Below are 25,796 nucleotides of genomic sequence, written 5' to 3' on the forward strand. Positions count from 1 at the left end.
CTAAACTTGGCACATGATCAGAGGGCCCTGCTCCCCACATGCCAGATCACAAGATAGTAAGCTGGGATAAAGGCTGCTCTATTTTACATCCACGTTCCTAGGCTTCCGCCCCCTGTCCCCAGGCCATTCTTGTCACTGGGATAACATGTGTACAATGGCATCCTGGCCGCATTCCTTTTACCTGGCCACACTGTCAGACGAGTGGCCCAGAAGTCATGATAGCAGCTTGTGCTGCCAGCGGATTCTCCATGCAGGAGCGGATAATAGGTACATTTATGGCTGCATTTGCTAATGTAGTGCATTAGCAAATACAGTATTTTAAGCCCTGTTCCTATTAGAATCATCACTGACTTCTCCTGGAGATGATCATAAGCAGACATGGATATGCAGGAGACAAACATGCAGGCTAGTTCACAAAAATTCAGATTGTCCCAGTGCATCAGCCTAGTCCTGAGCAACCTGCTGTAGTTGACACTGCTTTGAGCAGGGGGTGCCTTAGTGGCAGCAATGCATTGGTCATTTTAAATTATATTCAAGATCTTTGACTGTGATTACTATTGTTAATGATTCTGTTGTTCATAATATGATAGATTTTAGCAACTGAGATGTGGATAAATGTTTGATATTAACAAGCACCAGGTTCAGTCTGAGGAAAATCAGTTTGAGTCTAACCGGGATAATCAGTCATGAATAAAAAAAAGTCACGTGTGAGACATATATTCAGCAAAGTTAGGTGTCCAGTAAAACTAGTTTCAACATTGTTTGCTCTACCTAATCTCTGAAATTATAATGTGTGAGTCATGGCCCTTAGATGATCTTAACCTTTACTAGAGGATACCCTGCTTTCTGTTCTGCAGCACAAACAACTGAGCAAGGACCTGTGCAGACCTGGTGAACACAGCAGGGCCCTTTTGACTGTACCGTAAGTAATACATTTTTTTCTGTGAAAAATTATCTATTATATGCAGAATGATTGTTTCTGAATATTCAATTGAGAAATTACTGTGTTCTCATTCAAGTTGCATTTTAGAGCTTTTTGGCTTGTTTTATTGTGTTTTAAAATTGAAAAGATAAGTCCTCTGTGATATAGGGCATGTTTGTACGGCTTAACTCGCTTTAAGAAAACTGCACCTTGAAATATTTTAGAGAGTTAAATGAAGTAAAGGAATGGTAATGCCAAATGTAGTACATGAAATGAGGTAGAAGAGGGGAGTTAAGGGTTACTCTCAAAACCTTCTAGAGAGTTCAGGAAAAGGGAACCGTAAACAGAGGTAAAGGCTAAAAGAATTAGAGTACGAGTGACTGGAGCAGGCCACAAACAAATCAACACAATTTTTATGTGTTCTAGACATGAAAGTGAACTGTCCGAAGGTGGTTTGGGATGGGGCTCAGGCTAAAACTGATATTCTTCTTAGCAATAGTAGTATTGTTATGCCCATGGTTTTCAAAAGATGTAATATAAGGAAGATTTATAGCAAATGCTAAAGCAGAGAGAAGCATTCTGATCTGTTGGACATCTGGAGAACCAAGCCTTTGGAACATGGAGAATGCAGACGCAGGGTCATGGTGAGAGCTGGTGATTCAGTGAGGCACCATGATTTTAAAAAGGCATGAGAGTTTGGATCCTGTTTCTCATTGCAAGTCAGACACCTAACTAATTTTTCCCCTTTGCAAATCCCTATATTTTTCTTTAGAGAGTACTTTATTTTGGAAAAGATTCTGTGGTTAAAGTGGTGATGTACTACAGGGGATGTTTTGGGTTTCCAGATATTCTACATCTTTATTTTCTTCTGTCTGTTGATAAAAGTTGTTGAAGCAAATGTGGTACACTTAATATTAGTTTCTAGGGTTAAAAGTGTTGCTACAGATATGGAATGGATGGTTTTCATGCTACTCTAGAAAAGGCTTTCTTCTTGTATGGGTATCTATTAGTGTTGTCTCTGTAGAGTTTTACTCATTTGTCTTAACATTTTGCCATTTCAGCCTTCTCTGCTAAAATCCTCCTTCGCTATCTTTCTGATGATAAACACTATGATTGTTCTGAAATTTCAAGAACTAGAGATGATTTGGTACAATCACTGCCCTGGTCATTTTTATGTTAGAAGGCATGTTTATTTCCATTTGCTGTTCTGCATGTGTATGCATTTTTCCTTTCTTAATAAGCAACATTGTATTTCCAGGGGCTTGATAACTTCCTAATTGCTCAAAGTAGTTTTCTCTCTTTTGTTAATTATGTGGATTTTTTTTAAATGGTGCTCAATTGTTCAAGCTCTATGGAATGATAGTAACTGTTCATCTCTTAATCGTTAACTAGTGCATTTACTTTCTCTGTGGTGCCTGTATGTTTACCTTTAGCCCACTTAAAAATATGTGGAATATTTTAATACACAGTGAAGGAACATTGTGCCTTTCTTCTGCTTTGATTTTTCATCTTGCTAAATATAACTGACTAGCTTTTATTGGCTTCCGTGTCTCAGTTCTATATACTTTTGACTTTCGGTTTTTTATCACTTCAAGCCGCATTAAAATTAGAACACTGAAAACAAACAGTTTCAAAGGGATTGTAGCCTAACCTTAATGATGTTGTCTTTGGTATTACTTTATTCATCTTTGATTTTAATTTTTCTTCTTTCACAACTTCTTCAGGAGATTGAGTAATTTTCCAAAGTCTGCTTCCTTGAAATAGAAAGCTGGTATGTCTGAACCCATTCTGTCTGTACTGAACTCAGATTGCTTGGAGTCACTGGTACCAAGTCACCTGTATACTGTGAAGGGTTTGACTTACTGGTAAGCACTAAGTAAAAAGATTTGTAAGCCAAATGTCATTTTTCTTTTCTTCTTTTACAGATTATAGAAACATGAAGCTGTTGTTTTACCTGTGTCTTTTAATTGTTGGGATTCATTCTGAAAGTTATTACTATGAGCATTATCAACAAGGTGTAAGAAACCAAAATCAAAGAGGCCCAGAAAACCAATATATGCTACAGCAGACTGTAGGGAAGAGCGTTTGTCAGTTTGCGTGTTGTTTCTACAAAGAGATTTCTTCTCTTGAAAACAATGGGAATATTTTCTTCTCTCCTTTGAGCATCTCCACTGCTTTTGCAATGCTGACCCTGGGTGCTAGATCAGACACGCTGACACAGATTCTTAGGGTCCTTAACTTTAATCCACGTGAGATTTCTGAAAATGACATACACGAAGGTTTTCGTCAACTCATGCAAATGCTGAACAGAAAGAATCAAGAGTTACAGCTGAATATGGGAAATGTCCTGTTTGTACTCGACGGGCTGAAACCACAAGATCAATTTTTATATAATCTCAGAAACTTTTATGAAGGAGAAGTTTATCCTATGAACTTCAAGAAGGCTGATCAAGCCCAGGTGAAGATCAATGAATATGTAGCAGAAAGAACTGATGGGAAAATCAAGGACCTAATAAATAACCTTGATCCACTTACTGAAATTCTCCTCATTAGCTATATTTATTTTAATGGTAAGATATACATATCATATTATCCTACTTTTTACATTACTTCCCCAGGTCAGTCCTGGGCTTCACTACCTTTTTTTGCAATACAGTTTCTTAGACGGTATCATAACTTGTTTTCCTTTTGATCTTCACTCATACTTAATTACAAACAAAGCCATTGGAAATTATTTTCTGCTTAGAACTGCTGAAAATTGCTCAACAAAATTTTCCTGATATCTTTTAATATACTTATTTCTTTCCTGCTGAGTAATAAGTGAAATATACTTTCAGGAAGATGTCTCTATGCAGTAGAGCATCTAGACCTATACAGTCTAGTAGGATTTATGCACTTCCTTAAATGTTTTAATGAATTGAAATGAATTTAATCTCCACTTCAGTGGAGTCAGAGTTCAGTTCAAACAGTCTTGTTGAGGTACAACTTAACATCATTCCTAAAATAAAAGTCTTGTACTTACTCAGTAGTTTTGCTGTTACTGGGTATGTTTATGTATCCAAAGATAAATATGTAACAATAGCTTTAGCTTCACACTGATGTCCTCTTCTTTTTTACTATGTTTTTAATACTAGTGTGGTTGTAGTCCTGATGTATCTAAGGCATAGGTTTTCAACCTTTTTTTTTTTGATTTGCAGATCCTAATATTTTCCAGTGAAGAGATGGAACCCCTGTATCAAATACAAGCCTACTGACAATATGCTTTTTTTTTTCTTAATTAACTCATGCAGTCAGCTTAGGTACAGTCTGCAGATTTTCCTAGAGATTTTCAGACTGCTGATCTAATGAGAAGAAGAGAAGCAAGGGTTGTAAGACTTCATCAGTAATCTAATAATAGATACTGCCTCTTCTTCCAAACCTTCTCACTCATTGTATTCTGAAAGCTAAGCAATTGCACTGTTATAGCACATAATTTATCTCATTAATAATATTAAACTTTTTAATTGAAACAAAGAAAGCATTTATCAGAAATGCTTTTCTTCTTTAACTGTTAATCTGGATGCTTCCACTCCCCTCCAAAATATCAGGTTTCCTCCAAAAGCAATTCAAAACCAGATTTTTGTTTTGCTGTGCTTTTCAACTGCATCTCCCCTCCTTGTGTTACTCTGAAGATTTGACCACAACTAAGTGGAGCTGTTTGGAATCAAGTTGATTGATGTTTCTTAATTCTCTTGAACACATAACTGTTAGTCTCAAATAATGTTTTCAAGATAGACTTTTAATTAGCAGGCATCAGGCACTTCTTTAAAAATAGGTGAAAAAGCTGCTGATTTTTCTTTCTCCAAAAGGTGCTTTAAGGAGAAGGAACAATAAATTTTGTAGAACATCATACACTGTAAGAGGGAAAATTTGATGCACAGTAGTAACAAAAGCTGAAAAGACTTCATATTGTATTGTATTACAGATAATTTTCACATATTCTAAAAATGGAGTTGTATTTAAGATAAATGTTCATTCTGATACCTGGAATGATTTCCGAGCTTCCCCAAAGCCGATGGAAATTCAGCATTAGCTTTTCAATTTTAAAGAAAATGGAAAGATTAAGGAATAGCACTAATAGCAGTAATGTGGCTTTTTATCTTGAAATTGAGAATAGATTAATGTTAATTGGTCTAGAGGCTGAGCTTAATCTGGAGAGGCTCTGTAAAGTTCAGGTGCCTCCATAATCGGCCTGTGCTTCGAGAGTCTTGTCCACTCCCTCTGCCTTACAATTCTCCTTACACAGTTCTGGTGACTCTCCTGCCCCTTTTGGTGGTGTAGCTTAGTTTAGAAGTTCTTCCCTAAGGACAAAAGTCTGACAATATTTGCCTGGCTCTTAGCCAGCCAGAGGGCATGTTCTTCCACTGCAATACACCTGTCCCTTGTCATTCCCTAGCCCACAAAGTATTATATCTGAGGTTCATTTTCTCACTTGAATGCTGCAAAGTATGTGAGAAAGGTGCCATCCCCAGAAGGATGCCTCCTAAGAGAGAAAGTTTCAGAGTTTCTCTGAAAGAAGAAGAAAGGATTAGTGAATATTGCCTCTGTCTAATCTGTGTGCTTGATCCTGACATCCTACTCAGTTTTTGATCAAGCAAAACTCTTTTTGAAGTCAGTGGGTGTTTTCCCTTAGTTGAATGCTAGGTAAAGGCTGTTTGAGTGTGCCAGGACTTGTGCCATTCCTGTTTCTGTCATTCATTCTACCCTCCTTAACCCCCAAAGATATCAAGGCAGAACTGCTGCCTAATATATATCTGATGATAGAAGTCATCCCCATTTTTTATGGAAGTTTTAGAGTAAAGCAATCTGCAATATCAGAACTGTGTTACTGTGGTCAGTGTCAATGAAACAGCATGAAAATAGCAACTTTTCTCATCGTCAAAATAATATCAGGCATCATTTTATATCTTCAGGGCCCAATACATGCACAAATTAAGTCTCATGCCACTCTTTCCAAGTACTACATAAGTGCTGTTTATGCCTATTTTACAGATGGCTGTAACAACCAATAAGTTCATGTGTACCAAGCTGCCTAATAATCATTGTTCAAGTAGAAGTCAAAAGTCAAAAGGGGTTGCATCTTGTTTCGTAGTTTTTAATGAAACTTATTTTACTTAGCATTGTGGTTTTGCTATTTTGCCCAGTAAAGCTGATCAAAAATAATTTTTGTTCTTCAAGGCAAATTTTACTACAGAGTAACACCTCTTTATTTAAAAAAACTCCCCTCCTTTTTTTTTTAATCAGCTCCGTCTCTGAAATGGATGAGGTGCATAGTTGGAATTTGGCTTAGAAATTCCTCTCTGCTGAGCATAAGAATCTGTCAGAATTTCAATGTAGACAGTTTATTTCAGTATGACTAAGTGAGGAGCCTTTGGAAATTTAATGTTGTGAGTATGGCAGTATAAAGGGTTATTGTTTTTTGTTTTGTTTTTTAACCCAGCAGCCTGATAGAATTAAGCTCTTCGTGATTTTATTGGCTATCAACTAAAGCAGCACATTAGATCCTTCCCCTCTGCAAGTAACCTGAATCCCTTCCTCATTTCTGTAGAAGATTCATCCCTCACCTCATTCTTCACAAATCTGTTTTGGTGTGGGAATAAGTGAAGGAGAGAATCTTTCTTATTCTTGGCTCTCATTTAAAGGCTGAATTGTATCGGGACTTTATAGGCACCTTAAAACTACTGTCCTGTAGGAAAAAACGCATACCCCTCTGTGCACATAAGAACACTTGATATACATTGTCTCATCTAAATAAAGTATATTGTGGCCTGCTGTAAGAACCAGTGGTTTTCTTGCAGATCACACTCTTCCTATTGTGTGTTACTATTGAATTATTCTGATTCTGCGGTAAAATCAAGTGCTCATTTCAAACTGGTTTATCTCTGCAGCTGATCCAGCTGTACCAGTTTCTATCATCTATGAATGTGTCCTATTGTTTCTTGTCCTAAAAATATCCTGTAACTCTGTCTCTTATGTTTCAAGCTGAGTGGGAAAAACACTTTGATCCAAAATACACTAAAATGGACAAATTCTTTATGGATGGGAACAAGGCTGTTCAAGTCCCGATGATGTTTGGAATGGGCCTGTTCAAGCACGGCTATGATGAACAGCTGTCTTCCACTGTGTTGCAAATGGATTACAAAGGAGGTGCTTCAGCCTTTTTTATTCTGCCTGATCGAGGAAGAATGAAGAAGTTGGAAAAAAAGTTGTCTTGTGAACGTATGTTGAGGTGGAGGACCTTAGTCTCAAAAAGGTAAAATTCTGCAGTTCCTTGTTCAGATGATAGGCAAGGGGATTCACTGGTTTAAGTCTGTGATCCCTGGGTCATGATTCACAATCAGGATACTATTTTTATTTTAATTTACTGCAAATTTCCCACTGACCAAAGCTAGAATTTGGCTCTCTTGTGTCCCTGTGTTTTCACAAACAGTACTGCACAAAGGAAAAACCTTGACAACTCTAGAACCATTGCTGTATCTGCATTTTGTTTCCTATCTTCATCTCTCTGTAGTCCCCCAGTTCTCTGTCTTAAGACCTCTTCTCACTTTTTTTCTTACCTTCTCCTATTTACAACTAAATTCCTACCACTTTCCTTCAGCCCTTTTTTCTTAGGTGTTGCTTCCTTTCTACCTATAACGGCGATCAGTACGGCACATGTAATGCTGAAATAGCATCTTTCGTTTGGTAATTGTGGGGACCAAGCTCAATGGTAAGGGTATAGAGGAATTTACACATTGCAGAGCCACTGTTTTAATGCTTTCTGCACACTTAGGAAGACAACATTACATGAAGCTACACTTGCTTCAAGTTAATTTTGAGACTACAGGGCAGAAAGGCCATGTGTTTTCAAAAAACAATTTTAGACTCCTGTTTCCATTTAGTGCCATGTGTATTAGGAGCCTTTGATGGGGAAGGGGAAGGAGAAAAACATAGGCACAAGACGTTTACAGAGTCAAGTCCTTTTGTTTATTAGATTTATGAATGTGCCACATAAGATATCTTCACACATACATGTTTAACAAGTGTTTTACATGATTAATTCTCAACTGAAGACAAAAGTGACATCCTAATACAGAAAACAGTTAAATGCTCTTTACTTTGAACCACTGTCAGAACTTTTCAAAACAATCTAAAACTTTTTCCACAAAAATTTGACTGAAAAAATGTGTAGTTTTCAGTGCAGCTTCACAATTTTGAAACTTGTGGGAGCAGCTATGTGATTGGTCACTAAAATCAATATAGGACGAATAAGAAGCTGAATTAAAATACTTGTGTAGTATTTTTGTTGAAGAAACATGAACTGCCCTTAAAATCAGCAAGAAAGGAGCTAAATACAGCTGAGGTTTTTTTTCCTCCTCCCCCACCCCTACCCCCCAAACCTGGAATAGCTTACCTAGAAGCTATTAGTGGGAGATGTAAAACTTCTAATACAAAAAGGCACCACTGCCAGAGATCTTCAGCTTGTCTCATGCAGCTCCCCCTTTTTCATCATGGTGTTTCTCTCTCCTGCAAACTAATGACACAAACTTCTCATTTTCCTCTAGCTTTCAAAACAACTGATTGCTTTTCTCTGCCATTGGGAGATCGGGAGATGGATTTGATGTAGGATATGAACTGATTAAAGGGTCTTGGGCAAGCTATTTTTGTCCTTGTTTCTCTATCTGCAACCTGAAGTTGATACAAGTTGCAGTATTGGGAGAAGTGTTATTCATTACCATTGACTGTAGAACGGGGGATAGTGCCAAAGTATTGCCAGTACAGACAGCTGGGATCTGTTTAATGGCTGAATTGTGGAAAAAACAGCCTGTTCACTTGTGGAAAGTGTATCCTAGTGCTTCCTGCCTGGTGGCATTGTTGCTATATGCCTACTGCTTTCCCTTTCCTGCATGTTGGCAGCAAGTGGGGGCTTGGGAACGAGTCTCTTCATGTAATAGCAAGACAGATGATGCAATGACAGTTGCATCCTCACTTGAGGCAGCAATCAGCACTGTCGGAAATTAGTTAGATGTGAGAGATCAGTAACCTGCTACCAATCCACTAGCACTCTTATCTTTGGGTACCAGCCAGACTTGGCATTAGATTCATGGAGATGCTGTGCTAAGGTGGAGGTATGTGCCCTTCCCTTCCTGCTTGTACACTGTATGACTTGCTCTTTGACCAGCTTCATTAAGTGCTCCACACTCTGCCTTTACTGGAACCCCGATGATTTGTTGCAGTTTCTCACCAGAAAACCATACCTATTATCAGCATTATCACTAGCCTCAAACTCAAGATATGCTGCTTCTGATTGTAAATGTTAGTTCTAACCTTAAAAAAGAAATTGTTAGATCCTGCTGGGAGAGCAAGGAAGAAATGAGTTAGAAATACAGAGTTTTGCTTAATTTATGGAAAGCACCAGACTAGTCACCTTCCCCCAAAATTTGAATAAATCAGACATTAGATTGGACAGAGAAAAAGAGTTATCTATTGAGATAGATAGACTAGATTCTATCAATGTGCTTTTTTTTTTTATTTTGTCATCAGTACAATCATCACCACATATTGTCCTGCTCCTTTGGTATATCTTTTTGTCTTCTCTGTTTTTGATTTGTATGATGAACTCGAAGGTCAACTTTTTTTTTCAAAAGTGACCAGTGAACTCGGATGCCTTGGATTTTTTGTGTGCCCAGGATGAGATGCTTAGAAGAGAATTGTTTTGTCACAAGGTGAATGATCTGCATCATTCAGCAATGGGGCATGTTTAAGGTGTCTCCAGTCAAAGGCACAAAATCATTACTGACTTTTGAAAAAATCAGATGAAGAACCTTGGGGAGGTACATTAAGGAGGTGTTGTGCTCGATGATTCCTGGATCAATCTCACTATTCACATGTTGGCTCAATCCAGTCTGTGAGCCGACAGCCTAGAACCCTAGCCTTTCAATCAGCCTTCCAACATTGTAATAACCTCCTTTTCTTCTCACCAAATTAATGCCACTATATATCTCCCATGTAGGCTAGAGAGAGCCTGCATGCAGAGTGTGCTTTGGGGGAGAAAGCAAACTGAGTTGTCTCATTGGGCGTCTGTGTTATAATGTGATACCTGATCAAAAATTTCACCATATTCTTTCACTTCTTTTCTGGCAGCTCAGCAAATGTGTATCTTCCAAAATTCACTGTTTATGGGAAGTATAACCTAAAAAATGTGTTATATAAAATGGGCATTGTGGATCTATTCACCGATAAGGCTGACCTATCTGGGATCACTGGACAGCCCCAGCACAGAATTTCCCAGGTAAGTCATACTGGTTTTTGTTTTATGGGTTTATGGTAACTGATACTCACATCACTTTCTTTACAAATGTTCATGATGCAAATCTCATGTGAAAAGGCTTTGCTATGCATGAGAAGGCAGCTTCTGGCATACAGACTATTTCACCATAGTTACTTAGGCCGACAGCACAGTTGAGCTGCAGCAGATTATAAGTCTAATTTTTTTAATCTAAAAGGCCTCTTTGATCTATGTGGGGCCACCTTATAAAACAGACATGGCCAAATCATTGCATCTCTTCACCCTGGTGCCTTATTGCAATGTGCTGTTACAGTCATCCTTTGCTTCCATTTGTGTCCAGCTTCTTTTGCCTGTCTTTGGGCAAGTAGAGAGCAGTAGGATGTATCACTGCTTGTATCTTGGGGAGGGAGAGAAACAATATTTGCTTTTAAGGTGTTTGGGAGAAAGGAAAAATGCAATTATTAAAAACATTTGGCTTCCATCCTGTGAGCAATGAGTCCCATTAGTGCCAGGCCTTGCCAAAAGCTACAGGAAGTCATACTTCAAGATACCCAGTCATACTTCAAGATACCATACTTCAAGAACTGTGACAATCACAGCCACCCTGCAGTACAAATTTCATTGTCTAATACTGAGCAAAGCAACCACCCCATAACAGCAGGTGGAGTTTAGTGAATTAGGGTCTGTGAATGTCTTGATTTTGCAAGCTAAAACTTATATCCTACTCTGCTCTAGCACTCTATTTTCAGTACTCCTCTATTCCCATATGTTTCAAGACATTAAGGAACATGGACAAAAATTCAGTGTGCTATTCACTGTACTAATCTACATGTTACTTCTTCAGCTGTATGAGTTTGTCAAAGACAGCTAAATGTGGTCTTGGTCTCTTTTAAGTTTTATTCTAGCTCCACCAATCTGCAGTAGTGTGAACAGGGAATAAGAAAAGAAACAAAGCAAATGTTTTTGCTAGCAAGGAGATGCCCCTATGCCAGGGATGAGCATTTCCTCTCGAGGGCTAAGGAAGCCATGCTTCATGTAGCTTGCTAATTTGTTTTTCCAAGTTTTCTGTCTTTGTGAACTCACAAAGTTCACAAAGAAAAACGGCTTGCAGTGAACTTGCACCTCTCTCCCTGCTGTTTTTTCCTTACCAATAACTTCTTCAGGCACTTTTAGCTAAACTTCTTATTTAGGCAACTAGTTTTGTACCTCCTTGATTTGTAACACATCTGTTTCTTCACAGGCTATTCATAAGGCTGTGGTAAAGGTGGATGAGACTGGCACCGAAGCCGCTGCTGCCACAGGCATGGAAATAGTTCCCATGTCCGTTCCTGTTACCATTAAATTCGACAGGCCCTTCCTAATGATCATATGTATGGATAACAATATAATGTTCATGGGAAAAATTGTGGATCCTCTGAAAAAAGATTAAGTTCATGTACATGTTAGGTATGCAGTGATCACCGCTTTTAAACACAATGTTTGATCTAAAGAGTATAGCATGGCTACAGAGGGGTCTCCACCTCTTAACCTATGTTATTCATTGCTTTTTTTTCAGATGAGACACTTCATCAGTTTAAGTTGTCATAGTTGCAAGTTCGTTTGGGCCTTGTATTTTTTTTTTTTTTTTTTAAGAAGGTTGCATTCAGGCAAAATTTTCATTAAAACTGGGACAAAATAGGCTTATGTGATACTGACAGCATAGATACATCTTCTACCAGGGAAGATGGGGAGCATGTGGGTAGAGAGGATTTTGTAAGCCTTTTGCTTCCCTTATGGCTGTCCTCTTACCTGTCTTTGCATTGACTGACAAATGGGTACAAGTTATGGCACTGTGCTGCTTGTGCCCATTTTCCTACCAACATGAAGTTCAAATCTAGCATAGTTCTTACCATACATAATGCTTAATGCCTTGCCTAGTACCATTGTTGTCCAGCCAGTCTGATACATCCTTGCCTTTCAGCTGTGACACCATCTAGGCTGCTGCAAAGGGGTCATAAAGTAGGTGTATTTTTTTCCCCTATAGATATCTACTGGCCTCTCCGCTGTTTCTGCAAGAGCTTACAGTCCAAATGCTTTTCAGGGCAGACATGTCAGAATTGGGTCTAAGAGAAGAAGAGGTAGATCAGATCTCTGCAATTCCGCTCTCTGAAACAGGCCTCTGTGAATGAGATATATAGCTTAGAGCAGCTGGAGGGTTACTTTTAGCATATGCCTGCACCTGAACCAGCTTCTAGAAGCCCCCAAGCAGCAGGGAACATCAACCGTCTCCTCTGTGCCAGTGCCTGTACATTACCACCTGGGCCTTGGAGATCACTCGCAGTAGTAAGCACCAATCCAGTATTTTTGTGGGATCAAGCACCCTACTTGTAACACCTTATACCCCATCTCTGACATTTACCGTATCTCTTGCCATAACCCCTTCTGTTCCCAGACTGTTCCATAACACAACATTGGTACTCTATTTCTCATCCGCTTCATGGTTAGCATAGTCACAGTATTATAGGATCTGTCTTCACTATTAGGATACACAGTACTAAAAGTCACATTCATAATGCACATGCGTATTTATTTTTTCTTAAGTTTACTTTCATGTCATTTTTTTTGCCTCCCTTTCTTTCACAAGATCTATCAGTATTTTATTTCTGTGCTCATGTTCATGGTATATATCTGATCTCTGGTTGCAGGAGGGGTAAATTACTGACTAAAATGGGTTAGTCTGTTAATGGGTGGTAAGCATTAACACCAGTCTTTGTTTGGCCTTGGCAGACAAATGTACTACAGTACAAAACTGACAATTAATAAACATGACATTAAAAAGTTTCTAATTTTGCTATTTTATTTCTGTAACTGGGAATTAATAACTAAGATATGTGATTCAAGTAGGTGTCATCAGTGTCAACAAACAGTTATCCATATACTGCTCATATCTACTAGATCAACATGGTAATGCCAGTAATAAGCTTCAGATAGCTTTCTGCTCTCTCCCACTTTGGCCTAAGCAGTAAATCTCTGTTCAGAGCATAGTAGGTTACTTCTGTTAGGAGGAGGAATTATTGGGAAGTTTGGGTATCTCTTTGATGCTGTCATGTTTATTTCAAAGGCTATACGCACTTTACTGTTTTCTACTGTATCAAACCTATAATTCCATGTGTCTCATCAATCCTCTTCTCTATTGACTGCCTCTAATAGCTATGTTAACAGCCTTCTCTTGTGGTTTGAGCTGTGGTTCCTCTTTCTTCAGCTGCCTAATTCCATAAACAAAATTTGGTTGCTACTTACATTTATATTAAGTAGTATTCAACCCACCATCTAGATAATACTTTTTCTAATAGGTTATGACAGAAAAACAAGAAAAGTTCATAGAGGTTATTGGCTTTTTGTAGTGGAACCCATCTCCAAAGAAAATCACCGTGATACAACAGAGAAAAAAAGTAGATAAACTCATCTGCGTGGTATTCAAATTTGGCAAGAAGACTGAGAATAAACTTATTATTGCCCAAATTAAAATAGACAATACACTCAATTTGCTTTCATTTCTCTTTGACTACATCACTGGTTCATGCCATAGCAAACTTTGACAGAGGGTACTTTTCTTAATGGTTCTTACAGGGCTTTGTAAATTTAATTGATCTAGAGGAACTGCAGGGTCTTGCTAGGTCACAAAAGTGTGCTGACATAACCACATCTTACCACTGTGGCTCTGAAGATTTATTTGCAGATTGCTTTCCTAAGGAAAATCCCAAAAAATGGACCTAAAATGGAATGGGAGGGAAAAAAAAAAAGCTAGCAAGTTTACACCACAGAGTAAAGGAAGTTACTAGAAGTAGGAAGAAGAACTTCAGAAAATGGAGGTTTTGATGAAATCAGGGGGAAAGCCCTACCGTAATGTTAAGTATAAAACCGTAGTAAGACAGGACAAAGCTGACTTTGAGAAACAACTTACAGAAAGTCATAGCAGCTAATAATAAATTCTTTCTCAAAGATATCAGAAGCCTGCAGAGAGCCTGAGGGATGAATAGGTGTTCAATGTCTAAAAGAGTGCTCAAGACGGGTAAAGCCAGAGCAGGAAAGCTCGGGCCATTGCACATATACTTCTTTTGCAATGGTTAAGCCTAAGGAATTATTTCAAGTTGAAGTAACTGTAGAAAAGTTTTTAGAAAAAAAATAAAAGACCAAGTAACAAGTTGCCAGACCATTTAGTGTTCATGCAAAAGCTTTTACCTTAAGAAGGAAAATGTTAAACTTTTCACTGTAATGTATATCACTTAGACTGGTCTCTGTACCAGAGTAATGAGGAGTGACAAATACGAAGCAAGTTTTTTCTTTTTTCTTTTTTTTAAAAAAGGGATACCAGTGAGCATGTAGTGAATTGCAGATCAGTTAGTTCAACTTTTGCATTTTGGCAACTGTAGGATTTGTAGACACATGGATAAATATGACAAAATAGGGAAAAGCTAATGTGGCTTTGTTGAAGAATTCTTTGAAAGAGTTGATATGTCAGTGTGTTGTAGGACTTTGATTGATACATGGTACACAGTTTGGAAAAAAGATTCCTCTACCAAGGATTTTTTTTTAAATTAAGCTAAGAAAAGAGGGAAGGCACTTGCATGATTCATGAGCTATAAGCTCAGACATATGTTACTCAGAGGATTCAGAAATCATGTGGAACTTTAATGAATTGTGAGGTGACACATTTTGCTGATGATCCCACCTTGTTCATAGATTTTAAAAAGTGAACTGTGTGATTGCACTGAGTGACTAGCTGATAAAATGACAGAGAAAATGGAAATTCACTGTGATAAGTGCAAATCAAAGCATATGAGGAAAGAAGTTGCAAGATACCGACGTATTCAAAGTTGGGACAAAAAGTTGCAATCTTAATCATTTCCCTGAAAATTATTTTGAAATTTTCTTCTTCCATGTTATTGAAAAGTGGTAGAAAAATCAAGTTTATCACTTGTAAAACAAAAGTCAATGTGAAATATTTTGATCATTTCTACTTTTGAAAATACTGACAAAGCCAATACATCCCTGAAAATGTTTTGATTTCTCTGACTCTCCTTTCTTAAATGGAAAGTGCTCCCTCAGATAACTTCTGAGAAGCTTTTCCAAGAAAAGATTGTTAAGGGGACTGTAAGGTACTACAGAGACACCTAAGAATCTATTCATATACTTGCATAATCTTGGAAAGTCTCTCAGGTACAGAAAAGGTTTGTAAGCGTTTGTCAAGTAGTTTGTATTAAGTGAGTAATTTCGAGACCCTGAAATTGCAGCTCACTTACTTACAAGCCTTCCAATATTAAAGATGAAGCAAAGAGTGGAACCCTCAGCTCAACGTGTTGCTGGACCTGATAGCTTTGGCTCTGCACTGAGTGCCCATGGAGCAGTAGTAGAAATAACTGGTTTTACAGCAAACTATAAAGAGAAGCATGTTCAGACCATGCCTGTAAAATTTTACCACCTCTAAGTCAAAGATGGGACAGTGAATCCTGTTAGACTTTGTTCTGGCTTGTAGGATTCTGTTTCTGGTGAGGAGATCCTAGTCATTGTGCTTCACAGATTACCTCAGGAACGCTGTATCTAAATATTTCAGAGATGTTAGAAGAGTAAGGGATGTTAAATGTCATCTGTGCTGTAATATTTGGGTGTTGAGTTTGAAGTTATAGTAATTAAGAGTGTGGAGGTGAATTAGAAAAACAAACGTGTTTGTTAAGAGATTAATTCGATCATCATTAGTAGGAAAGCTGGAGCATTCACAAAGGCTGGAGACCAGTTCAAACTGGTTTTCATAATCCCCACCCACCTAAGCTCTACCAAAGGCATTAATTTAAGTGTTGCATCATCGGGAAAAAAAAAAAAACTCTCACTGGTTGATCAATGAATCTAAGAGCAGGACATCATCACCTAGAAGTTCTTGTGACCCGATTAACCTTTCTGCAGAGTCACATGCTTGGTAGGCATCTCCATGGCTGGGGCCCATTTTTGCTGACCCCATGCCATATATATTGCTGTTCTGCTCTGTGGAGGAAGACACTTAGATAATCTGTGAAAATCAGCTCAAAGAAAATAAAAACTTGCTTGGCTTTTCTTGATTCCCTAAGGTTGGCTTTTGCTAGAGTCTGGCTTTATTCATTATTCCCTTTCTTTGACTCCTAAGGAGAATGCCTTCCCCTATGATTCTTCAACAGACTATTGCTGTTGCTCTCCAAGCTTACAGAGGTTGGTGGTGGGTAGAGGCATGGTGTGCCGAGGGGATGAGAGTGGCCATCCCCATGAGAGGGGATGTGAGGAAAGGCAGAGAAAAGAAATATCAGAAGAAGTATCAATATATAAGAGCCAACACCAGGCATGGTACTGGCTAGCTCAGTGTAGGGCAATTTTGATCTATACTGAGATAGTCACAATTCATACTGATTTCTATTAAAATTAACCAATTTGAGATACTTATATGATGGCTCATTACATGGAAAAATTGGTCTTTTTACTTGTTTATGTATAGATTTAGAGCAGAGTTTTTAAAAGCCACTCAGTGTTGGCCTAAATATTCTCCCTACATAGACCCAAGTAGTGGTCAGAACAAAGCTTAATGCATATCGTATCTATTCAAAATAAAATTGAAACCTGCTTCCTTTCTGTGTGTGTTACTTGGTGGACTCCTGTGTTTGCACCCACATTTTCAGCAAAGCTGTTCTGTATGAATGGAAAGGCATTCAGGGAGTAATTATGGAAATTGCCTCTGTGGGTTACGAGACTGCTTTCTGGGTCCTTTCTTTGGGCTTTAGGCAAAATCCATAGCATGCTTGGGCAGCTGAGCTTCTGAGTCACAGAATAATGTCATCATTATTATTTGAAACCACTTTGATTAGCCTTACTTGATCAGCTGCATAGTTAAATGTAGGCACTCTGTCTCATCACTTAGCAGTACAAAGAAGGTAAAGGAAGCAGTTCACATGAGATGGTCCCAAAAAGCAACCAACTGTGGACCAAATGGGAAGGTGAAAAAGAACTTTTTAATGAAGGCTTTCAGATTTATGCAGGTTGCTTAAGTCTTGAATTACTCATTGGGATGGTTCTTGTTAACTATATTTTCACGTTGTATAGACACACGTTTATTACAGTTTTAAGTACTATATTACTGTTTGAAACCCATAATTAATTGATTAATTCCTTTAATTTCTTAATTTCTTTAACGCAAAAACATTATTAGAAAAGAAGGATGGGCCTGTGGTTACAGCACTGGGCTGGGGCTCGGGAGTTTCTGCTTCCCTTCCCAGCTCAGTCACAGATTAACTTAGCTTTTCTCTCTGCTTTATAGCTGTAGATGAGGGTGATAGTCCTTCCTTTCTTTGTTTAAACAGCCAGAGCAGGATTCGGGTGCCTAACCATAGATAACTAGTAAAACACAATGCTTACACAGAACTGGCAGTAAAAGCATAGGTCCAGATAAGATGATCCCAGCTGGCAGGGTCTGTGGGTCAAACTACAAGGTGAAAAAGTGAGCAGAACCATCATACCTATTTCTGTTTCCTCAGAAAGCATTCTTACACCAGAGGTACTGGCAACAGATATTTGTGGTTTTTTAGTTGTGAAAGAAAAAGTTCTGGTAAAAGGGCTGGTTCAGACAGTGTCATGTGATGCATGAAAATTGTTAATACTTGCAATTTATGTGTGATTAATGATCTCCCATGCCGCACTGGCATATATATAGATAGCTAGCACCTCTTGAATACATTTATTAAGCATCTCAGGAAAGAAGGCCCTTTTTGTAAAGTTTAGAGGACTTCTTATGGAAGTTCGCAACTGAGGAAATTTTCAACTCCACTCTTTGAAGCTGTGTATAGGTGCATGCTGCAGAGCATAGTTTTTCAAAGTGTGCATCACAGACACCAAGGGAGGGGCCATGGTATCAACCTGATAAAAATCAATCCTGTCTTCATTAAATTTAATACAGAAGTTAAATGGCTCAAGGCGATTGAAAGTAACTTTGTATTTTCACAATATATTTCACCTTGTATAAAAGAGCAAGGTAAACATGTTATTTTTATCTTACAGATGAGAAAAATGAAGCTCAAGAGAGAGTGTTAGTAATGTTCCTAAAGTCAGAACTGAGCTGCTCAACAGAGCTGGCAATAGATCTCAAATTCTTCACCCGTTGGTTCAATTATAAGGTTGTCCATCCCATCCTGAAGCCACGCAATACTGAACATTATCTGGTCAATGGAAAAGGTTCCTGGAGATCTTTATTCAGTAAGATTGCAACATGGTTATTTCATCAGCTATTTCTGACTGATAAAAGCAAAAGGAAACAATATGTTTACTACTTTTACACAGAACCGTCTCTTGGAAGTTATTCTCATACAAAAATCTCAGAAGACTGTTTTATTACATTCGTGTAACATTTGTGTTACAGAAACACTCAGTCCTGAAATGAAGCTCCATGGTGCACACTTACACACAAATGGTGAGAAACAGGTCCTCTTTGAAAGATTTTGGGAGTCACTTGAAGGGCTAAATAAAGTTTTCTGATGTTAGACAATCCTGCGTACTCTTCTGCTGCTTCTTCAGAAGGGCTCAGGTCTGCTCTAAGTCCTGTCCTATATCTGCCAACCTGCACTCTTCTGAAACAGCAGTAGGAGGTTTAGTTGTTTTTGTTGCTACACCATACATGTAAGGCACATGCTACATTTATCTGGTAGCTTGTAATTGTTCTTGCAACTGAAAACTGATGATTAGTATTGTTCATCATTGCCATCGGTATAAAATGGTTTTATAAATTCTTGTCCCTGCTCCCTACATAGTTTGTGCATGTTATTAGTGACAGTAATTCAAATGAAGAGCAGCTCTGGGAGCAGAATTTCTCTTTCCCAGTGAGTGTTCTCATCCCTATATACAGACAGTATTTCATCCCTGTTTCATATTTTCTTTCTAAACCAAGGAATTTTGCCTTCCTGGCAGCACAGCGGAGAGAGTCTCAAGGAAGTATTGAGAGTATGGATTAGACACTTGCAAATAAGGCATTTTTTTCTTCATACATCTCATCCAGGCTAGAAGAAGCATAGTTCACCAAACAGACATACATCTTTAGTCTTAACAGTTCTCCCTGCACACTTACTGTGTGATCCTTCCCAAAATCTGTTAATATAACTAGAAACTACCTGAGAAGGAGAGAAGTAGTCCATTTCCCTTCCTGACTCTGCACTCATTTCCCTCATGTTGCTGCTGTGACAATATACTTGTGGTCTTGGTACTTCATACTTCCAAATTTTTGTATTGTCTAATAATATGATATAATAAATCCATAGGGATAAAGAGTTTTTGATATTTAAAGTAGCTTGTATGTCTGTGAGACATAATCCCAGAATAGTTATTATGGTTGCTAAATTGGCACCAAAAATATAATTTTCTGACTTTAGGTGTAGAAAAACACTGGACAAGATGAGTGATTCTGTTGTTGTCCAGTAAGCGTTGATTTGAGCCATCAGTTAATTAGGATATCTTTAAAACTGCTGACTGTTTGGAATGGTTTGCTCAAAACAAAAGAAACTGGCAGGAAGTTGTTTGCAAGATGTTGGTAAATGCATGAAATACTCTATGGATCTATTTCTTATAAAGAAGTCAAATATAGGTTGGGGAGTGGAATAAATACTGATCTCCATGTTGTACAGTTCAAGCCAGCAACACAGCAGTAACTTAGACGAGTAATGTAGACTTTGTCACTGGTTGAGTGTGGTCTTAATTATCAGAAGTAACAAACCACATGAGTTTGGTTATTTTGGTATTCTGGACTTTTATTCCTATTAAAAATAATTAATAGAGAAGCAAGATCTAGTCACTAAATGAATGACCAGTATGAATCTGGTTAATGCAGTGTCATGGTGTGGTTGAAAATTATGGTCAGTGAAAAAGTGGGACTCTCACTGGCTCATGGCAGTGCATGGTATACCTGGCACGTGTGTAGGTGTTCCTTGGTTTAGTTTAAATAAAAGTTGGTGTAGCACCTTATTGCTGCAACTATAATGAAATGTCAGGGAAATGCCTTGTTAAAGTGTAGCTTGATGTTGTTAAAAACAAAACAGTAATTACGTGGCCTGGCAAATGAAAAAGAAAACAAGAGGCATATAACCAGCTTGTCCTTGACCACCATGACCTTTCACTCACTTAAGATTTGATGCATAAAATAGTCTTCATACTGTTTTTGTGACATTTTGCAGCTAGAATTGGAAGGAACAACTACAAAGGAAAGGGGAAAAAGACGGAAAGAGGAAGGCAAAAAGTCGGGATGTCAAGACAAGGTTTATCTATGTTCTCTCTCTCTGTTTATGTTTGTAATGACAAAATTACTCATATGGGTAGACAAATATAGGAACAAAGCAGTGGTCAAAACTGGGGAAACAGATATCATGTCACTCAATTATGCTCTTAGTTGCTAATGGATCAATTTGATCAGCATAATCCTCTAGCATTTTGTTCCTAGTGGGAAAAGTTAATAGGAACAAGCAGCACTTTTTTTTACTCTAACAATTTCAGTTTCTAGGGAGAGGAGCCAGGAGAAGGAGAAGTAGGTGTGCGTATGACTGCATGTGTGGGAGTAATGGGAACAGCTTGCTACTTCTGTTCCCACCACTTGCCTGCGGCTAACTCAGGTACACACGGAGCAGACATAGGAGGGGCCCACGTCGGCCTCCTTACTAAGGCATACAGTGGGAAATCCATCAAGGAAGCATAGCTACCATATATCCTCTCAGTGGCACGGGATTACTGTCAGATTCAAAAGGTACAGGCAATAACTTGGGGTGCATATTCAGGTCGAGGATCAGGAGGAGGTCTTGGCTGTGGTCTGGAATTTGGAAGAGAGCCGAGCTTCCATGTTGTATGGCAATCAGCTCTGTGTGTTTGGCTCAGCTCAGCATAGAAAGTCTGACTTTCGGTACCAAGTGTCAACATCTGTTTCCGGTCGTTCCAGACACTCCTAATTTCCAGTAGGGTCCTGATTGCACAGTGTTTGTGCTAAGATCCTCCACATGGTCAGGGGCAACAAACAGAAAGTCACAGCTACTGTTTAAATGGCACATGGTAGTTAGCTCCATTGGTTGAACTGTGACCTTGGAAGCCCTGTTTCATCAATATTTGCTGTTTCATCCTTTTTTCATTCTTTTTTTTTAGGACTCTAATTTTTATCTTTTCTGTTTAATGTTTAACAGTGGAAACTAAGCAGAAGACAATTTAGCAATATAAGTAACAGTGCGGAGAACAGCTTGGTCAGTTGAACCCAGCGGGATACTTCTGGTTTTGTAAGTAGTGCATTCATTTTCCACAGAGACTTGAACCTGATGGTTTCTGCGGGCTGAGGAATTCTCATGTTCGTTTTATATCATTTGCATATTTGTGACTTTGTTCTGTGCAGCTGTTGCCATGAAATAGTACATAAACAAACATGCAAGGGACCAATGGAACTTGCTGTTCTAGGGGAAGTATTCTTAGCCTGAAATTAGAATAAAATAACCTTTGAAGTTGTGGGGATTTTTTAAGCAGTTAGTAAAGCAGAATGTTGATGAAATCACCTTTTAGGTTGGATACAGCCTTTGCTGTGACTCAGAATTAGCATAATCCCCCTAGCGACTGGCCACAAGGTCCAATTTATAAACTCTCCTGGTGACTTAATATATAAAATAACAATGGAACCATTGCCAAGGCCAGGGTCTTTAATTAGGATTGGGGTGAGTGCAGGGGAAGGATGGAAGGCCACAATCTCTGAATGTAAGTACCCCTTTTATTTTCATAGACAGTCCAATATGTGGGTTTGGCAGAGATGTAATTTCTGAATTTCTTATTGGGTTATTAAAAAAAAAAACCACATCCCCTATTTAATAAAGCCTTTCCAATGTCTTCATCTTTGACAGGGTAATCATAAAATTTTGGTGTCTAGAATTTTCAAATTTCAAAATGTTGAAATTAATTTAATTAATATCTCTAAAGAAAAAAAAGCATGTGGGGGAAACTTGATAACTTTTCAGTGTTTTCCAGCTTCTGGTAGAAGTACTTCTCTCGTATTTCTAGTAGAGGGCTGTAGTACTAAGAGAAGTTTTTGAACTGATCTATTACTGGCAGAAGTTAAGAGTGGAGTTCTGAGCCATGCCTAATATGAACAAGCTGTAGTCAAATCATACTCTGTACTTCAGAAATTCTTTGAAATTTAGATTAAGCTCTGTTTGGACATAGGAAATGATCATGGATCAGGGTTTGTCTCAGACATAAAAATCAAGTATGTGATATCTCAACTAGAGAAAAATACTCTATAAAAATACTTGTGAAGCAGTCTTTGTATATGTGGTTGCTTGATTTACTGTGTTACATAAGGATTTTTTTACTGGGAAGAAGGGGGAGACTTCTGCTTAAAATAGATGCAAGTAGTTGATTCATATTACCATCCCGGGCCATCCTACATCTTTTGGTTTAAGAAGATTAAAATTTAGCATCACCCCCTCTCACTGCAGGTCAGTGCAGTGATCACTACCTGGGCTCATGCAGGCATACTCAGTTCCCAGAAAATATGAGAGTACACGGGTAGTATATATATTGGCTATACAAACAAGGAAGATCACCATATCATTAAAGAAAAGAAGCAGTTGGTTAATCACCAAGAATACTAGAACTTGGGCTGCCATCAGAAACTCTACCTAGATCTTGTTTATAGTAGACACAGTGGTCTCTCACATCTGGGAATGAATAAGAACAACACCTTAGCCAGACAAAAGTTGTGGGATAATACTTGTGCTTGCTCTAAGCGGCCTGGGGAAATACATTCCAGGAAGAGAAGGAATGAGTTCAAACAGGCTATAAATGCACACCAACTGGAAACTGGAAGAAGGAGTAAGCATAAAAGTAGAAAAGTTCTAGAAAAGTTTTCATGTAGAAGACTTGACAGCAAAAAGCTTGTTTTAATAGATAGCTTGTTAAGTTTTGAAAAAGCTTTTATATGCTGTGCCTCCCCCAAATAGCAGGGAACTGAGTTCAATAAACTAGAGACTTGTTCTAGCTCTTATGACGCGCAGGAGGCTTGTGTGAAGCATCTCATACCAGCATTAAGAGAAAGAGCATAGTGTAGAAACCCGTCATCTTCAACAGAAGTACTCTAGAGTGTCCAAACAGGAACTGTGTTCCTTTTTTCTTCTCGGACTCAGCTAATGATGTGGCACATTGCATGCATTGCCAGCAAGGCCCAGTTGTCTCCATGGTTGTTCTCCCATTTGTCATAAGCTGTTTATAACAGAATACACATTTGGGAACCTGGGGAAGCTCTAGGTTGCATTGATATGCCATTTTGTGGAATTTCTGATGTATGTACACCATATTCCCTGCAGATAAGGAGTCCGTCATTTTCTGCCTGGGCAGCCAGAACATGGCATACGGACATATGAGCTGGGGCCTGTGCTGGAACCAGTCCTTCCTCCAGCCTAGAGGGACCCACACATCCCATGCGGCTGTGGCCATGTTACCGGGTTAACCAGTGGTGAGGGGGATGGCCCCATTTAACCAGTCACAAACGTCTGCTGCAGCCCCCGGACAGGGGTCCCTGTGTTCCAGACATGCCCCTCATCACCAGGTGTAAACCTGCCACTTCCCACGTGCCTTTATGCCCACTTTTGAGTACACTGCTGACATGCTACAACCTGCTCCAGGCTTATGCCTTGAATTTTGCCTGAAGTTTGTGTAAATGACTTTCATCCCTAAATTATCAGTTGTGGCCAATGACTGGCCACATGAATAAGTAACCATGAAGTAAACAAGGATGTGCATTTAAGGTGTACTAGATAGCCCCTGATAGTTGTCTGCCTGTGTGTTTCTACCCCAATGAAAGTGTGGGTGTTTAGCCCACTTTCAGTGAAAAGTGAGCTGCCTTGAGTTACCTCACATTTACCACAGTGCATATGGGCAGGTACCGCAGAGCAGTTGATGTCTCTGAAACCCACACCCTGTCTTACCTCATGGTAACTTGTTTGTTTAGCTGTATCCTATAGGAGACAATGATACAGCAAAGATAATATCACTGTTAATAGAGATTATTATGCTCTTTGGTGCTATACTTTTGCAGCCAACAAAGAACAGTCTTTTCTAAGTAGTTACAGTGGAGAATTGTGGTTTTATTACAGCTGACATTTTAATTAGTAATTTGGTTGAATTTATTAATGTCACTTGAAATTGTGTACACAGCCGCTTCAAATACTGTATGTATATTAGATCTTTATAGTTGCTTTGTATATTTAGGATAACAGACTATTCATTATTATTTACTACAAAGGTGATCATTACCTTCTGCTCATCTAATGACTGTTTATTTTGTGACAGAATAATCTGAAAAGAAGATGAAGCATCTGCTGTGCCTGTGTTTGTTCCTTGCTGGTCTTTGTGCTGTAACCCATTGCCACCAAGGAGACGTTTGCCATGAAGTCAATAATACGAATCTGCAGGATGGAGCAGAAAATTTATTAAAGCATGACTGTCACAAACAAGGCTCTAACTATGCAGATTTTGTATTTAGATTTTACAAGCAGGCTATATCAAAAGAAGCTGACAAAAATGTTTTCTTTTCTCCCATGAGCATCTCCACTGCCTTTGCACTGCTGGCTCTTGGTGCTAAGTCAACCACTCTGTCTCAGATTTTTGAAGGACTGGGCTTTGACAATGTTTCTGAGGCTCACATACAAGATATACATGAAAGTTTTCATAAAGTTTTAGCAATACTGAATTGTACAGATGTTAACATCACATTAAATATAGGAAATGCCCTTTTTACAGCTATTGGGTATGAACCACAGGAAGCATTTTTAAAAAATACCAAACAATTCTATGACGCAGATTTTTTTTCTAGCAATTTCCATAAGGAAGAAGAAGCCAAGAGGCAAATAAATTATTACGTAAAGGAGAAAACCAAGGAGAAAATCCCTAAATTAATTGATCATCTTGGTAGTAATACTATAATGGTTATTGTCAACTACATTTATTTTAAAGGTAAGAAATTGAGCATAATATTCCAATGGATAATTTTGATGCAAAAAAGAGAAGTTGTAAGAAACTCTTAGTGATTTATTAACAGAGTGACTATATGGGAAAGAGCTAAATTGTGTAAAACATTCAACGTAAGGGTTAGGCCTGGCCAAAAGCAGTATGTCTGATTATTGAGAAATATTGATTCCTTGATTTTTTTCCAGTTTTCCTGAAGGCTGTGGACAGTGTAGCCCCACTGCAGTGGACTGCCTCACAGCCACAGATCTGCTGCGAGCAGTCTCTCTGGTCCGGGGTGTCATAACCAAGGATGTTTCTAAGATCTCCATACTGAGCATACATGCCAGTCAGACCTTTAGGGGACTGACATCTTTGCATTTCCAGGGTCCCCAGTATTATGTCAGACCTATGAGGTACCCTGCCTGAAAATTTGTGACCTAGCATTTTGAGGCCCTGTGCTTTTGAAGCCCCGCTTGAATTTTAGGGTTCTTTATTCTACTGGTGAATTCCTAACCAGACTGAGTGCAGTCAGCTTGTATCTGTCATGGCCTAACTGGGGGATAT

The 25,796-nt window shown here is 38.6% G+C and overlaps 1 protein-coding gene across 1 annotated transcript in view; it reads left to right on the forward strand.

Moving 5' to 3' along the window:
• Positions 1-857: 857 nt before the first annotated feature.
• LOC112993590 (uncharacterized) overlaps positions 858-25,796 on the forward strand; it is a 28,172-nt gene continuing 3,233 nt past the window's right edge. Inside the window, exons 1-6 of the mRNA XM_064511797.1 lie at positions 858-922; positions 2,848-3,492; positions 6,944-7,214; positions 10,085-10,232; positions 11,470-11,656; positions 24,582-25,238. Coding sequence (XP_064367867.1) covers positions 2,859-3,492; positions 6,944-7,214; positions 10,085-10,232; positions 11,470-11,656; positions 24,582-25,238 — 1,897 coding nt within the window. The 5' untranslated portion in view covers positions 858-922; positions 2,848-2,858. The remainder of the gene's footprint in view (positions 923-2,847; positions 3,493-6,943; positions 7,215-10,084; positions 10,233-11,469; positions 11,657-24,581; positions 25,239-25,796) is intronic.

This window comes from Dromaius novaehollandiae, chromosome 5 (assembly GCF_036370855.1).
Source record: "Dromaius novaehollandiae isolate bDroNov1 chromosome 5, bDroNov1.hap1, whole genome shotgun sequence".
Taxonomy (NCBI): domain Eukaryota; kingdom Metazoa; phylum Chordata; class Aves; order Casuariiformes; family Dromaiidae; genus Dromaius; species Dromaius novaehollandiae.